General features: G+C 49.4%; 1 protein-coding gene across 5 annotated transcripts in view; it reads left to right on the top strand.

Moving 5' to 3' along the window:
• The first annotated feature begins 655 nt into the window (after positions 1 to 655).
• The window catches only part of ZC3H12D (zinc finger CCCH-type containing 12D), a 37,514-nt gene continuing 21,117 nt past the window's right edge, over positions 656 to 17,052 (top strand). The window contains exons 1-3 of one of the 5 annotated variants that reach the window (XM_055267037.2): positions 656 to 939; positions 3,084 to 4,405; positions 11,203 to 11,577. In XM_055267037.2, the coding sequence (XP_055123012.2) occupies positions 11,273 to 11,577 (305 nt within the window). In that variant the 5' untranslated portion in view covers positions 656 to 939; positions 3,084 to 4,405; positions 11,203 to 11,272. Of the gene's footprint in view, positions 940 to 2,569; positions 2,705 to 3,083; positions 4,406 to 4,633; positions 4,714 to 4,846; positions 5,686 to 7,588; positions 7,711 to 11,202; positions 11,578 to 17,052 lie in introns of those variants that run through there. The other 4 variants (XM_055267044.2, XM_055267072.2, XM_063632354.1 and 1 more) reach the window with 4 other exon arrangements.

The following is a 17,052-nucleotide window of genomic DNA, read 5'->3' as shown; positions in this document are numbered from 1 at the left end:
CTGATGAGCATCACCAAATTTAGGAAATAATTTCAGAGTTCTGGGTCTGTTGCATGTACCTGGTGAGGCTGGAGACCAGGAAGCCTGCAGAATGCTGTGGTCATTTGGGGTCAGACTTCCCCTGCCACAGTGGGAGAGAAGCCACCACCCACGCTACGCAGGGCAGCAGTAGGGAGCAACAGGGCCATATTATCTCTGACACAGGCTAGTGCCTTGGTCCCTAGTCAGAAGGACTTCGTGACTTGCTTGGAATTCCCCTTCGTGAAGGCAGGGACAGAGTCCTCCCTGTGCCATGTCTCCATATGCACCCATATCTCCGTAGCCATCTCTGCTCTCTCTAGCCCTGACACTCTTCCTCCTGCAAGCTATGTTTGTGTCCAGCTGTGAGTACCGACTTTCCCCAGGAGCAGCTAGAATCCGATCATCTTCTCAGCTGGAGGCAGGAGAACTTCTATTCCAAGTTCCCTCTTGGAACAGGGGTTCTCCCCCTTGGACTCTGAATGCTATTCTTCTCATGGAGCCTCTCCTGGCTTTGCTGTGCAGCCAACCCCAGCAGCCCTCACGGAGACTTGCTGCCCTCACGGAGGGTTTGTTTTGCATGTGGTTGCTGAACTTTGATTCGGTGACTCATGCTGAGGTGCAAACTTTAAGTGCCCCCCCCACCATTTAATTGCTTTCTTCCTTTCCTTTTTTTTTTTTCTTAAAAAAAAAAAAACCCAAGGCATAACTACTTTTGCAGCTGAACGTGACTGTGGCGTGCAGGAAGTGGAGCATTGGCATGAAGTGGCTCCTAGTGGCTGCTTGGCACACGCCAGCTGCCCTCCTCTGACTCCAGTGGCACCTGGGGGCCTGGCCTCGCTGACGGGAGAACATTGGCGTGAAGGCTGCTGGCGACTGGGCCAGCATTCATTGTGAAGACCGGAGGGACACACCCTGCTGGTGAGTGCATGTCTCTTGGCCGTCAGTCAGTGTGGCCAACACCACGCAGACTTGAGTCCGGGGGTGGAGGAGAGAGACTGGAACCCCGGGGCAGGGGCAGGAGGAGGGCTGTTAGAGAGCAGTCCTTGGGGGAGTGTGACCCTGAACAATCTGATTTCTTACACTCTAAATGATTTTAAGTGGTAAATAAAAAAATAAGATAACCCTCTTTACTTTCATTTAGGTGAAGTCCTTGCTCATTTTAGCAAAATCGTGCTTAATTTCCAGATGACTTTTTTGGGGGGAAGATTAAACAGAGGAAGCTCTTCAGTTTCAGTAAAACCTCCTGCTGTGGCCTTTGAAGATATTTACATGTTAGGAAATCAGAAAGAGTAGAACTCCCAGGCACATTTGAGCCCTGTCACCTTGCTCATGAGAGCATCTTCTAGACTCGTTATCATCTATGGGAAGCCTAGTTTCCAGGCTGAATGCAGCCAGGAACTTTTGGTAGCATCTCTTATAGAGGATGCCTCTGTGGGCCTCACAAAGGCTAATGAGGAAACTGAACTAAATCTTAATCTGACTGCAATGAAGACAAATTCCCTGCAGCCATAAGAAACCTCAGCTGTGGCCCCCAAGATTATGAGCTTTTCTCTAAGGCCAGACGATGCCAACCATGGGGTGCCCATCCCTGACCCATGAACAGGTTGGGATGTGGACTACAGTAGGGTTGCTCCGGGATGTGGATCAGGGCTTAAATGCTTGTGTGTCCGCCTTAGAGAAACCATCACAATGCAGAAGAGCAGGGGACAAGTCTGAGAAAGCAAAAGGCCAGGCCAGCACACTTAGGTTCACAGCAACATCATTCACACAGGCCCAGAGGCAGAGGCAACCCAAGCGTCCACTGAAGGGTGAATAGATAAACATGATGTGGTGTATACATACAAAGGAATGTTATTCAGCTTCAAAAACAAGAGAAATTGGCTGGGAGTGGTGGCTAACACCTGTAATCCCAGCACTTTGTGGGGCCAGGGAGGGAGGATCCCTTGAGGCCAGGAGTTTGAGACCAGCCTGGGCAACTTAGTGAGACCCCCATCTCTACAAAAAATAAAAAAAAAACCTGCCAGCCATGGGAGTGTGTGCCTGTAGTTCCAGCTGCTCAGGAGGCTCAGGTGGGAGGGTTGCTTGAACCCGGGAGTTTGTATTGAAGATATAATGCTGAGCAAAATAAGCCGGTGACAAAAGGACAAATACTGTACAGTTCCACCCCTAAGACCTGTCTAGAATCATCATATTTATTTAAAAAGAACGTACAATGGTGGGTGCCGGGGGCTGGGGACGGGAAATGGGAAGTTACGTTTCATGAGCTGAGAGTTTCAGTTTTGCAGGCTGAAAAGAGATCTGGAGCTGGATGGTGGTGATGGTTGTACAGCAGTCTGAATGTGCTCCATGCTACTGACCTGTACCCTTAAGATAGTTACAATGGTATATTTTATGTTACATATAATTTACCACAATTTAAAGACAATTTAAAAATTACAAATTCCCTTAAAAAAAAAATAAAGGCCAGGCGAGAAACACTAGTCCCATGAACTACCGTCTTTGCCTCTCTGTGACTTCCTCAAAATCTAACTGACAGCTCCACTGAGGGCCTCTAGCTCTGAGCTGAACCAGAAACTTTCTGTTTGGCCTCTGTGGAGAAGCTCAGGACAAGACAACTTCTCCTCACCCTGGTGGCCGGGTTCTGGAGGCCGTAATTTCGTGGATTTCTGTGGAGCTGGCAGAGGTGACCCGGGAACAGACTTGGGGGGCAGGGGCGAGGTGTTGAGTGTGCTGGTCTTGGGGCTGGGCTGGCTGTGGTCTGCTCCATGGCACCTCATGGTGGCCGCTGGCCTTTGGGTGGCACCTGAGCAGCCCTGGGCAGTGCCTTCTGGCCTTGGCGAATTGCCACCTTTGGGAGTCTGGTCTCCCTTATTTACAGTAGGGGTCTGGGTATGTCACCAAAGCTGCTCTTTGCCTCAGTTTCCCCCCCTGCACTGGGAGTACTGAGGTGGCTCCCAGGACACTGAGGTTCCCACAGATGTGATAATATACAAGGAAGCACCTGTGGGAGCTGCCACTTCTCCCCCAACTCCTTCTCTCCTCTTTGTTTCTCTTTTCCTCAGGGCCCTTCTAGTCAGAGGCTGCAAACTAGAACCTGGGACCCCTCCCCTGGACTGGCTGATTCTAGAATGGACAGATCTGGTCTGTTCCAGCCGTGGGGCCCCCTCCCTTCCTCCCTGCTCTTCCAGGCCGCCCTGAACCCACCCCCAGGGGCCTGCTCTGACAACAGGAAGCTGCTCCTGTGACCTCCCAGGGCCTTGCGGGGCCACTTGGAGGATTTTCTAAGTGTTGTCGCTAATCTTCTGGACAGAGTGTGACTTCCAGTCAGGACGGAGGAAGGAAACTGAAATGAAGTCGTTCAGACTTTCAGGTCTTCAAAATAGGAAGGAAGAAACGAGACGCGGCTGGCAGAGCTGCAGCTCAGAGACCATCATGTCCCGGGGGAAGGCTGCGGCCCCAGGGCCCAGTGGGCTCCTAAGAGCAGCACCCCACTCCTGTCCCCGCTTCTTCCGTATTTAGAAGTTTTAAAAAGGAACCAAGTTGATTTTAAAGTCTCAAGGGAGAAAAAGCCTCTGAAGTAGATGCATTCTTTCAGTTTAGTGTGAAAACAGCTCTCCTGGCCACGCCTGCCCCTTCAGTCTCCTCAGAAAACGGGCTGCGGGCTGTGCCCCGAGGGCCCCCGGGGGAGTGCCCCCTACTTGGGCCCCGGGCGGCTGTCCTTGCGCCCCCCCAGGCGAAAGCCCCCAGTGTTTTCATTTTGGAAACGCTCATGTTTCTGTCACATGGAGCTCAAGTTGCAAAAGAAACTTGGACTTTCCTCAGAGCCGTTCCCTGGTGACCGAAGAGAAGTCACCTGACCCAGCTAACAAGATGCTGCCTGTGTCCTGAACACATCTCAAAACGACAGATCATTTTCGTCACTGCCGATCATCTCTGCCATTTTACTAGCCATGCAGCCTTTACTTTCCGAGCGTCAGTTTCCTCACCCGCAGGAAGGGAACACTTGTATCTACCCCATCTTCCCACCAGGGGTATTGGGAAGGCCTTGGATACAAAGGCTGAGCCACGGCCGGGAGCATGGCTCACGTCTGTAATCCCAGCACTTTGGGAGGCTGAGGCGGGCAGATCATTTGAGGTCAGGAGTTCGAGACCAGCTTGACCTACATAGTGAAACCCCATCTCTACTAAAATACAAAAATTAGCTGGGCGTGGTGGCATGTGCCTGTAGTCCCAGCTACTCAGGAGGCTGAGGCAGGAGAATCGGTTGATAATCAGGAGGTGGAGGTTGCAGTGAGCCGAGGTCGCACCATTTCACTCCCCTGGGTGACAGAGCAAGACTCTCTGTAAAAAAAAAAAAAAAAAAAGAAGGCTGAGCCACAGGAAGGTAAACTTTTCTGTTTCTGTCTCCTGTTCCTTTATTCTGTTCCTTTCTCTCTCTTAGTTCTCACCCTCTTTTCTTTCTCCCACATCTCCTCCCTCTTCCTTTCTTTTTCTTCCAAATTAAAACAAATGTCACAGTGCCTGTGTGGGGAGGGATGGAGGTGGCTGGGCTGTCAGGGGTGGGAAGGCTTCTGAGGGGTGTGGCAGTGGGGTTTGCCTGTGAGGCAGATGTTCTGGGTGAGGGCAGAGCCTGACTGGAAGCCTTTTGGGCTCAGTGCGTGGCCCTGGTGTGAGGCTGGCCTGTCAGGCTGGGCGAGTGTCCTCTTCCTTAATGGAGTCTGGGCTGCAGGTGGACCTCAGCTGAGGGGACAACCGTCCTGAGAGAGAAGAACTGGTCACCAGTCAGGGAGGAGGTGAGGCTGGGCTGGAGGCAGGTGGCCAAGAGCCTGGAGGGTGTGTTGGGCCCGACTGTGATGATGGCGTGGAGTGTGACACGGCACTTCTTCCCACTTGGAAGAGCCAGTCTCCCTTCACTGTGCAGTTCAGTTCTCTCCAACAGTTCCTTGGCCTTCCCTGCCCCTCAAAGGAAGATAAGACCTTCCTTACCTGTTTTTTTTTTTGAGACAGAGTTTCACTCTTGTTGCTCAGGCTGGAGTGCAATGGCACGATCTTGGCTCACCGCAACCTCCGCCTCCTGGTTTCAAGCGATTCTCCTGCCTCAGTCTTCTGAGTAGCTGGGATTAAAGGCATGCGCCACCACGCCCAGCTAATTTTGTATTTTTAGTAGAGACGGGGTTTCTCCATGTTGGTCAGGCTGGTCTGCCTCAGCTTCCCAAAGTGCTGGGATTACAGGCATGAGCCACTGCGTCTAGTCAGTTCTGGTATCTATTGTTCTCTTCTTTGTGTCCACATGTACTCCGTGTTTCACTCCCACTTATAAGTGAGAACATGTGCTATTTAGTTTTCTGTTTCTGCATTAATTCACTTACGATAATGGCCTCCAGCTCCATCCATGTTGCTGCAAAGGACATGATTTTGTTTTTTATGTCTGCATAGTATTCCGTGATGTATGTGTACCACATTTGAAAGCACATTTTTCTAATTGAAAGTACGTGCTTATCTTCGTGTATCTTCATGGTTTACAGCTCATTGTTAACGTTTTCTGTCTATTTTCTTGAATTGATTGTGAATGAGTTGACATTGGATTGTCTTATTTTGTTTTCATAGAGCTGGGATGCAGCACAATGCTGGTGTTGAGTCAGTGAGCGGCAAGTGTTTATTACAGTAAGGAGTGAATGAGCTAGGGTGGTGGTGGTGTGAGTGTGAAGGGGAGGGTGGTTATGGAAAATGTCCAGGAAGTAGAATTATTGGCCAGTGGGTTGTAGAGGTAAGGATAAGAGAGGAGTGAAAGGGGACTTCGAGATTTCTTCTTTGGGCCTCCGGCGGATGCCATTCAATAAGATTGGGGGCCCAAGGAAAAAGATATTTCAGGAGGAAAGATAACTTTAGCTTTGGACATTTAGTTTTAAAAATCTATTAGGGCATGGTGGCATACACCCGTGGTGCTGGCTACTTAGAAGGCTAAGGTGGGAGGATCACTTGAGCCCAGGAGTTCAAGTCCAGCTTGGGCAACATAGTGAGACCCCAAAATTTCTAAAAATTAAAAAAACAAATCCATTAAACTCCTCAGATATGCTAGGCATCATCTGGTGCTGGTGATTCTGAGGCAATAGGTCAGGATACCTGAGTAATTCAGTGTCTTGAGAAACGGAAGAATGATAATTCACTGTGTTATAAGACAGGTGTGAGCAAAGTGCTGTGGTAGATGAGATGGCCAAGCTGCTCATTCTGTCTGTAGGCTCAGGGATGACTGCTCTGAATAACATCTGAGCTGAATCTTGATGTCTTCCAAGACAAAAAGAGACTTCCAGGTAGACAGGAAAGCATACACAGAAACACAGTGCTGAGAACATTCTGTTTTTTTGTTTGTTTGTTAAGTTTAGTTTTATTTTTTAAGAGATAGGCTCTTGCTCTGTCACCTAGGCTTGGGTCGGTGGTGTGATCACAGCTCACTGCAGCCTCAACCTCCTGGGGTCAAGTAATCCTTCTGTCTCAGCCTCCTGAGTGGCTGGGATTTCAGGCACATGCCACCATGCCCAGATAATTTTTAACATTTTTTGAAGAGATGGGATCTCACTGTGAACTCCTGGCCTCAGGCAATCTTCCCACTTTGGCTTCCCAAAGTGCTGGGATTACAGGCACAAGCCATTATGCTTGGTGTGAGAACATTCTGGAATGTCTAGGGAGCAGGGAAACGGTCAGCATGGCTCTAGAGAAGGGGTCAGGTGGGCCAGGGGTGGGCAGTGAGGTGGTCAGTTTCAGGGCTGGTTTGTGACAAGCTCGGCAGCCTGTCTAGGAATTTGGTGTATTTCTTGTAGCCAGTGAGGAGATTTCGAAGCAGGTGGCGAACATGATCCGACTCGTTTTAGAAATACAATGCCGGCTACAAGCCAGATGGAGGCTGTTATAGTTATCAGGTATGGGGTGAAGATGGCAGGAATGAGGGGTGGGTGGGGCAAAGGACAGTAGGAGATAGATTTGAGAGGGCCAGATTGAGGGAGTAAAGACACTGGATGTTCTGTACTGGGGCCCTGGGAGAAGGAGGGCGTGTCTATAGGTCACCGACATGGAGTCATCTATGTGGAAATACCTGTTGGAACAGCTCTAGATTTAAGAATAAACTTTTTAGTTTCAGAGCCCCTTTATACTCTTAAAAATTATTAAGGTTCTTAAAGAGACTTTGTTTATGTGGGTTCTATCTATCGCTGGATATGTACTTTATTAGAAATGAAAACTAAGAACTTAAAAAATTCATTTATTTCTACATAATAATAAACCAATTATACTGACATAAATGACATATCTCATGAAAAATAACTTTATTTTCCAAAGCAAAAAAAAATTAGTAAGAAGCCTGGCACTAATTCACATTTCTGCAAATCTATTTAATGTCTGGGTTAATAGAAGACAGCTAGATTCTCATACCTGCTTCTGCATTCAAGCTGTTGTGGTATCACACAACACGTAGACTCTAGAATATTCTGTTGTACACTCAGGAGAGGATAAGAGTAAAGTACAGAAATTACATCTTAGCATTATTATAAAAATAGTTTTTTTTTTTTTTGAGATGGAGTCTTGCTCTGTTGCCCAGGCTGGAGTGCAGTGGCACGATCACGGCTTACCACAACCTCTCCCTCCAGGATTCAAGCGATTCTCCTGCCTCAGCCTCCTGAGTAACTGAGACTACAGGTGCACACCACCATGCCCAGCTAATTTTTGTATTTTTAGTAGAGAGGGGGTTTCACGATATTGGCCAGGCTGGTCTCGAACTCCTGACCTCGTGATCCGCCCGCCTCGGCCTCCCGAAGTACTGGGATTACAGGCATGAGCCCCGTGCGCGGCCTAAAAATAGTTTTTACCTTGAAGATGCCCTGAAAAAATCTTGGAGTCCCCCAAGCTTCCCTAGACCACACCTTGGGAACCACTGAAGTAGTCACTTAGCACATGTCTCTGTGTGACTGCATTCTGAGTTCCCATAGCACTTAAATAGCAAGCACAGTGTTTATCTCACAGACTTATAACTGTGCCTGGTGCTCAGTGGGAGGTGTGAGCAAGACGTGCAGCTGTGGGGCCCATCAGAATATAGGTGCTGGTGGAGGGTCTGGGTGGCACCCCAACACCGAAGGAGGGGGGAAAGAGCTGGACCAATTGGGGAGAAGAATCAGGCCAAGTTATACAGCCTAAGGGAACAGAGAGTTTCAAGAAAGGGCAGTCCACAATTTTTTAACTTAAAATAACAAGTCAAGGAGTGGTTCCCAGTTTCAAAAGCGGCAGGGAAGTGGCATAAGGCAAGGACTGTGAAGATGTTGTTGGATTTGGCAGTTAGAAGGGGCTGGTGCCCCTGGGGTCAGTTTCACTGTTTCACGTGGTGCCTGCCATCAGTGGGCTGAGGTGGAGTGGGAGGTGAGCAGGTGGCCGCTGCGGCAGAGGCCTCTCTGTCCAGGGGGCTGGCTGCGAAATGCCCTTCATCTGCCAGACTCTGCCATTGTTAGATCTTTTCTGGCTCCTGAACTCCTGGGACAGGCCTGCAGAGAATGCCAGGCCAAAGAGGGAACCTGGCTGAGAGAAGTGATTGACGCAAAGAAGTCAAATAGGAGAAGAGGGACTGAAGGTCAGGAGCCTGTGATACTGAGATGAGGATGAGGTAGAAAGGTGGATGTGCCGGAATGTTCACTGAGCCTGATTTGTAACAGCGAAAAATGGAAAACAAACTTTCATCCTATGACATATGGTTAAACACTGAAGCACATATTCACTCATTCATTCATTCACCAATCAACACATGTACATTGAGATTCAACTGTGTGAGTCACTGTCCTAAGTGCTGGGGATACAGTGAGCAGTAGAACATGTAAACTAGCATGGAAAGATTTCCAACTGCTATTCTATTCTATTCTATTCTATTCTATTCTATTCTATTCTATTCTATTCTATTCTATTCTATTCTTTCTATCCTATTCTAACCTATCCTATTGTATTTTCTTAGGCAGGGTCTCGCTCTGCACCTGGGCTGAAGTGCAGTGGTATGATCTCGGCTCAGTGCAATCTCAAACTCCTGGGCTAAAGTGATTTTCCCGTCTCAGCCTCCTAAGTAGCTGGGACTACAGGCCAACGCCATCATGCCTAGCTAATTTTTGTATTTTTTGTAGAGCCAGGGTTTTGCCATGTTGCTGTGGTTGGTCTCAAATTCCTAGGCTAAAGCGATTCACCTGCCTTGGCCCTCCAGAATATTGGGATTACAGACATGAGCCACCGCGCCCAGCCAAAAATGCATTTTTTTTTTTTTTTTGAGAGATGGAGTCTCACTCTGTTGCCCAGGCTGGAGTGCAGTAGCACGATCTTGGCTCACTGCAGCCTTTGCTTCCCAGGTTCCAGCGATTCTCCTTCCTCAGCCTCCCAAGTAGCTGAGATTAGAGGTGCGTGCCACATGCCCGGCTAATTTTTGTATTTTTAGGAGAGACAGGGTTTCGCCATGTTGGCCAGGCCGGTCTCGAATTCCTGACCTTGTGATCCACCCGCCTCGGCCTCCCAAAGTGCTGGAATTACGGGCATGAGCCACTGCGCCCGGCCCCCAAAATGCATTTTTAATAAGAAAAGCAAGTTGCTGAGCAATAAGTATAATATGACACCATGTGTGTAAAACTAAAACAAAACAACTCAAACAATATTTGTGTTTATCTATTAGACATGCAAGTAAACGTACAGAGAAAGCACTAGAGGGGTGCAGAAAAACAGTAGGGGAAGCGAGTGGGTTTGGGGTGCGCAGAAGAGACATCATGTCTTTTTATTCTTTATGCTTCTACGTTGCTTGGAGTTTTCGCTTGCAATAAATATGTTTTCATGATTATTTCTGTATTAAAAAAATTTTTTTGAAATATATCGGTCTTTGCGGGTAGAAAAGAGAGAGGCACCCAGGCTGTCTAGTGTGTTCCTGTTGGTTTCGTCATCTTCCTTTAGAAACCATCTATCAGGCTGCAGCCCCCTTCCCAGGCCACCTCCCAGTCCCCAGTGTAGGCCAGGCCATAATGCCTGGCTGGGATAGATGAAATTTGGGGCAGGCCCTTTTTTTTTTTTTTTGAGACGGAGTTTTGCTCTTGTTGCCCAGGCTGGAGTGCAATGGTGCAATGTCGGCTCACCGCAACCTCTGCTTCCCAGGTTCAAGCGATTCTCCTGCCTCAGCCTCCAGAGTAGCTGGGATTACAGGCATGCGCCACCATGCCTGGCTAATTTTTGTATTTTTAGTAGAGACGGGGTTTCACCATGTTGCCCAGGCTCGTCTCTATCTCCTGACCTCTTGATCTGCCCGCCTCAGCCTCCCAGAGTGCTGGGATTACAGGCGTGAGCCACCACGCCCAGCCGGGGCAGGCCCTTCTATTGCAGAGGTTCAGTGCGGTCTGAGTCAATCATTAGGGAAAGCTGTGCAGGGCACCATGCAGAATTTGGGTGGGAGCACTGCCTTTCTGGGAGTAGAATTCGCCCGGGGGCATTTAGCCCTGGGTAAGCCAGGGGCCTGTGTTAGTCTGCTTCAAACCTGTGTTTGGCCTGTCCCGAGTGCTGGGTGCCCCAGAGCAAAGTACCACAGACTGGGGCCTTAAGGGAAATTCATCGTCTCACAGTTCTGGAGGCTGGAAGTTCGAGGTCAAGGTGCCTGCAGGGTTGCTTTCTCCCTTCTCCCTGAGACTTCACATGGTGGTCCCTCTGTGTGTTCTGTGTTCAAATTTCCTCTTCTTATAAGGACACCAGTCATATTGGATTAGTGACCTCCTTTTAGAGGTCATAGCTCTAAATATAGTCACACTCTGAGGTACTGGGGTGAGGAATTTACCATGGGAATTTGGGAGGTCACTATTCAGCCCCCCACAGGGCCTGAGAAACAAGAAACCTGTGTTTGGCCTGTCCCGAGTGCTAGGTGCACGCTCAGCCCCTGCAGCCCTGGTGTGTGGTCGAGTGTGTGCCCTGCCCAGCAGTGTGGGGTGAAGGCCTCAGTGAGCTCACTGTGAAAGCAGCGTGATTGCTCCTGCAGCTCTGCAGCCACACTGAGCAACTGAAAGTCCCAAGTGGGACTGGGCTCCACCTGATTTCCTGACAGCTAGGCCGGGAGGCAGCCAGCACAGGCACATCTTGCCCTTGCCCCAGTCTGCCCAGGAAACACCTGATGGATGTGTTTTTTTTTCTCTTTAGCTCATGCCTGCAGGGCTCTGAGAGGAGGAAGCCTGGGGCAGGACCTAGGCCAGTGGCCGCTGGGCAAAGCATGGAGCACCCTAGCAAGATGGAATTCTTCCAGAAGCTGGGCTACGACCGGGAGGACGTGCTCCGGGTGCTGGGCAAGCTGGGCGAGGGCGCCCTGGTCAACGACGTGCTGCAGGAGCTTATCCGCACAGGCAGCCGCCCGGGGACCCTGGAGCACCTGGCTGCACCCAGGCTAGTGCCTCGGGGCTCCTGTGGGGTCCCGGACTCTGCCCAGCGCGGCCCAGAGACAGCCCTGGAAGAGGACTTCGGAGCGCTGGCCAGTTCTCTGCGACCCATAGTGATTGATGGCAGCAACGTGGCGATGAGGTAGCTTCCCTTCATCCTGTAGCTGGGGCTGGGGAGGCCCGTGTTCACAGGAGCCCTGAGAACTGTCCCTCTTCTTTGTGGTTTGGTCCAAAGAGCTTTGGGGCCAATGGATTAGGCTTTGAATCCCTGTGCCCTCTCTTAATAGCTGTGTGGTGTTAAGCAAGTCACTTAACCCCTCTGAGCCTCATTTTCTCCATCTGTACGGTTGGGATAAGATCTCCATAGAGGGTTTTTGTGCACAAAATGCCTAGGATAGTGCCTGACACAGAGCAAGTGTTCAACAAGCGTAGCTGTTATTATCATAACCTAGAGGAAGAGCCTTCTTTTGGGGAAGGTGTGGTAATGAGGGGGGCGCCCTGGGTTGAGTGTTGGCAGATGTGGCTTCTTGTTGGGAGTCTGTCCCTAACCAGCTGCGAGACTCAGGGAAAGCTGCAGGATTCATTTCCCCTTCTGTGAAAGAGGCCCACAAATATCTCTTCTACTCTCTCAAGGTTATGAGCATCAGAGGGCAAGGTGTGCTTTGAAGTGCGCTGGAAGCCCTCTGCTGGGGTTGCTGGGGAGGCGGTATTGCGGCTCCCTTAAGTTTGAGAGATTTGTTTGTGGCCCCCTGAGCTGCAGAGGCGGCTGTGTGAACATTTGTGTGTTGGCATCTTTGTGGGTTTTGGGAATGCCAGCCTCATGCCCGAGTCGTTATCCGTCTGTCTTGGCTGAGCTCCTCTGTGACGGAATCTCTGCAGCCTCCCCCAACACCCTGCTGGACGAAGTGGGGCGTTGCCCAAACAAGTGGATTATTCTACCACTTGGCTTTGTTACAGCCGTGCAAAGGGCAGAGCCATAGGAAACGGTTCACTCCCAGCTGTAAATATATGTGCTTCCCTTTTCAAAAGCTAAGTTACTCCCACCATAGGTGGGAATCCAGAAAAGCAATTCTCAACAGTGCCAAATGTGTCAACAGAGCCTCCGAGAGTTTCCCCTGGGGATTTGGGCTCACTTCGGATTTGGTGTTGCAGGACCTAGGTTTGCAATGGTTCAACCCAGATGGTCCAGCCTCAGGGGCTGTCCCTGCACTTTTTGTGGTGTGTACTGAGAGTTTTTTTTTTTTTTTTTCTTCAACTTTTAATCAGCTAAGTCTCCCTGGCATTGATGATATCAGCAGGCGATGCAGCCCTCTCTTTCTCCTGGGACTTAGGGGCTGGACCATGGGGTCTCTGTCACATTGTCATCCATGTCATATATAGGCACCAGATAGGTAAATCTATGAAATTCTGCTCAATTTAAGATCTCTGGGAAGCTAAAAGGATTTTTAAGAATCCAGTAGGTTCTGAGGGTCCTAGAAAGACTAGAAGGGGTTGTGAGAGGGGCCTGGCCTCTATATGATCTGAGCAAGGAACCTCTCTCCCTGGGCTTCCATAGAAGGAAGGCTTTGAATGCTTAAATCAAAGACCTTCCCAGCCCTAAGGTTGTATGAGTTCTGTGATTCCAAATCAAAACAGCAGAGTGGCTGTAGGGTAAAAAGACTATTTCAGGGGCAACAAGAAATATGCCCAGTCCCCAGAGAATCTCTTTGGGGACAGGGCATGTTTTAGAAATTGTTATAATAGGATAGTGGTGGAGGGTTTTGTTTTTATGGGAGTCTCTGTTGCTGCTTGGAGTCAAACTTAAGCCACATCCTCTGTTTGTACATGACCATAATGTGTCCTGGGTACATCCATTGATCCCCCACCTCTGCCCCCCACCTCCCACGATTGCAATCAGATTAATTTTCTCATGCTCAGTCTGTGCGGGTTACACATCGAAACCCTTATGCAGACTTACTAAGAAGAATGTGTCAGAGCATAAATGTTCTCACACACTGGCTACCTCCGAAACACTTGAGTTAACCAGAACACATGTACCTATGCTCTGTGTGTGTCATATACGGACACACACACGCAATGTGTCTACACACACACATATCCCCTCTCTCTGCCCCTGGATACCAGTAGTTAGGGAAAAGAGACAAATGGCACAACCGCCACCTGATCACAGGACTTAATTTGTTCCTTTTAAAGGCAAATTCTGGGGAGAGTAGGGTGTGTGGTTCCACCCCATCCTCTGCTCCTTCTGCAGTGACATCTGTTGTGTCCTCCAATGGGACTTTCAGTAGGACTCATGTCCCTCCGGGTCTGCCATATCCTTAGTCATGAAAGGTTCAAGTGGGTGCTGACCCTTCACAGGCAATGGGTGATTGAAACCCAAAGTGGTGTCTCATTGTTATCTGTTGACCTCAAAATTCAATTAACCTTAGAAACATGGTTTCTGAAAATTCCCTTTCACTGAGGTTTTGTAGTATTGCAGACATTGCCATTTTCTGTTTTTGAAGGCAGTACTGCTTCATGCACTGTCTGGCCTTGCAGTGGTGGGGAGGGGCTTAAAGACCGAGTGGGACACCTGTTCTTTCCACCTTGAGCGGATGAGAAGTGTGGCTCCTGTTGGCGGGAATGTTCTTCAGTGTGCCTGTTCCTGGCTGTGGCTCTGTCCCCCGGAAGCGTCCTTCTGGAAGTTCTAGAGGAGAGTCTTTTTTATTTTTTCCAGCTTCTGGAGACTGTGTTCCTCAGCTCATGGCCGCTTCTATCTTCAAAGCCAGCAATGGCCTGAAATGATATACACAATGTGGCATGTCTGCGTACGTATATGTGTTTCTCTGGGGGAAGGATTCATAGCTTTCAATAGATACTTAAAGGGTCTGTCATCCCCAAAAATATGATAACCCACTGACATAGAATGTGAAATTACAGATAATACTATGCTTTATGGCCAGGGATTTATTTTTCCTGTGCCTTTCGGGAGGCACTAGGCCATGTGTCCCCTGTTAGCACAGAGAATGTTAGAGTGGGCCATCAGTTCTTGTTCTGACCCTCTCAGTTACACAGGAAGGGACTCGACAGGCTTGACTCTGGTCAACACTGGCTTGAATCAGACCCTGACCCCCACCTGTGCTTCCTAGCCATGACACAATAGGTGGAAGTTTCTGTGGCCTTCTTTCCCCAGTGCTTCAGAATGTTTAGCCCAACGCCATTGGTCGTGCTTGGCTGAACCCAGAAGGCCTGGCGGCTGCTCTCTGGAGGTTGACAGAGTGGGCCACTGGCCCAATGCTTTTTAGAGAAATGGGCTCTCCTAAGCAGGACTGCTGGCATCATTCATCATTTTGTAAGAGGTGGGTCAACGTAATGAGAACTCCAAGTGATGATGTGGGGAGAGTGGAAGATGGGGACCTGGTAAACAGACCTATGGCTGCCCCCAGTTTTGCTGGACCTCTTGCTATACCCCATAAAGGAAACCAGGGAAGTCAGAAGTATGGGACCTCTAGGCCAGGGCTGCCCAACACTACTCCCCGCAGTGAGGGCAAGGCCTGCCCCTGCCCTGTCCCCACAGAGCCACTTGCCACATGTGGCGTTTGAGCACTTGAAATGTGGCCAGTGCAACCAAGGAACTGGCTTCTACATTTTATTTTTTAAGTTAATTTTAACTTAAATGTGAATAGCCAGGTGTGGCAAGTGGCTATAGATTGGACTGTACAGCTGTCCCTTTTCAGCCATCCAGCTGTGTGACCTCAGGTAGGTCACCTGGCTTGAGCCCTATTTACACAATTAGGAGGTTGGGCTAAACCTTAAAAGGCCTTTTCATCTCTAACGGGTGAGGATTCAAGGTGGTTATTTTACATATGCTTGAAATAAATAAATATATTTTATTTTTATTTTTTTTTCTTCAGACGGAATCTTGCTCTTTTGCCAGGCTGGAGGGCAGTGGTCCAATCTTGGCTCTCTGCAACCTCCACTTCCTGGGTTCAATCGATTCTCCTGCCTCAGCCTCCTGAGTAGCTGGGATTACAGGTGCCTGCCACTACACCTGGCTAATTTTTGTAGTTTTTTGTTTGTTTGTTTTGAGACAGTCTCGCTGTGTTGCCCAGGCTGGAGTGAAGTGGTGAGATCTTGGCTCGCTGCAACCTCTACCTCCTGGGTTCAAGCAATTCTCCTGACTCAGCCTCCCGAGTAGCTGGGACTACAGGTGTGTGCCACCATGCCTGGCTAATTTTTTGTATTTTTAGTAGAGACTGGGTTTCACCATGTTGGCCAGGCTGGTCTCAAACTCCTGACCTTGTGATCTGCCTGCCTCAGCCTCCCAAAGTGCTGGGATTACAGATGTGAGCCACCGCGCCCAGCCAAATTTTTGTATTTTTTTAGTAGAGCTGGGGTTTCGCCATGTTGGCCAGGCTGGTCTCGAACTTCTGACCTCAAGTGATCCATCCACCTCAGCCTCCAAAGTGCTGGGATTATAGGTGTGAGCCACTGCGCCTGGTCAATACATTTTTCTCATAAAGGAGTTTCTCTTCTTTAGAGGTTCAGAGAGAGTAACTCACCTGAGGTCACAGAGCAAGAAGAGCCAGCTCTGGATTCAGTGCTCTCTCCGATGCCTCGCGTTCCCCCCAGACATTACCATTCCTTCTGCTCTCCCCGCTGGCCTAGGAAAGGGCCACAGGGTAGGAGACCCTGACCCATAGGCTCTTGTCCTGCAGCCAGAGCCTGGCAGAACGGAGGCGGGCTCTGGCTGCAGTTGACAAGCCCTGGACTTGTCAGCTGCAGGCAGGAGGTGTGAGGCCCCACTCCCTTCACAGGGACCCTCTGCAGGGCTGGTACCCAGGATGCCCTCAGGGTGCCACATGTGCCTCGAATAGTAGCTCTCATGGACTAGCAGCCCAAAGACTGATTTCTGAGTGCAGTCTCCATACCTTAAAGGTAGTGCTGTATGTGTGTTTCTGTGAGAAAGAGAGGGACATCATCTCAGGTCATTCAGCTGAATACCTGAGTCCATAGATACCTGGCCTTAAGAATAATGTCCAGCAACTTTTTAGAAAGAAGGCAGCTTTCATTGAAAGCATGTTCAAAATGGCATCATGGTGTGTGGGAAGAGCATGAATTCTCATGAGCCAACAGTTGCAGCATTTTCTTGCCTAGGGTGGGAAGACTCACAAGTGCCTGGCCTGTTTTACATTCTGTAGGCAAATCTAGAAAAGGCGGGATTCAAAGTACAACCTTGGGGGGAAACCACCTGATAATTTCACATCCTCTTACTGCCCCAGAGTAGGGTTTCATGTAAATGTGTCCTCATTTTGGAGTGCACAGGGCTTTTTGCTTTGGCTGTTGTTTACATTTTTATACTCTCAGGACACTCTGCAGGCTCTGGTTTGTGCTGGAGTAAGGGATCCCCAAGGAAGAGAGAGATCAGGCTTGAAATCATACCTCTCAGTTTTCATCATGCCCCTCTCAGTGGATTCCCAGCAGGCAAGAAAGAGAATGGTGGGGGTTTATGACCGGGCTGGGGGTCAGACTTGCTTCTGAGACCCTGAAGCTGTTCTGTCCGACGTTAGCCTTGGGCTCCTGCCTGTCTGCACCCATTTCCTGTAAGGTGAAAGCTCCCAGAGCAGCCCCTGCTCAA

The sequence above is a fragment of the Symphalangus syndactylus genome, chromosome 2, assembly GCF_028878055.3.
Source record: "Symphalangus syndactylus isolate Jambi chromosome 2, NHGRI_mSymSyn1-v2.1_pri, whole genome shotgun sequence".
Lineage (NCBI taxonomy): Eukaryota > Metazoa > Chordata > Mammalia > Primates > Hylobatidae > Symphalangus > Symphalangus syndactylus.
This window is presented reverse-complemented; position numbering and strand designations above follow the sequence as displayed.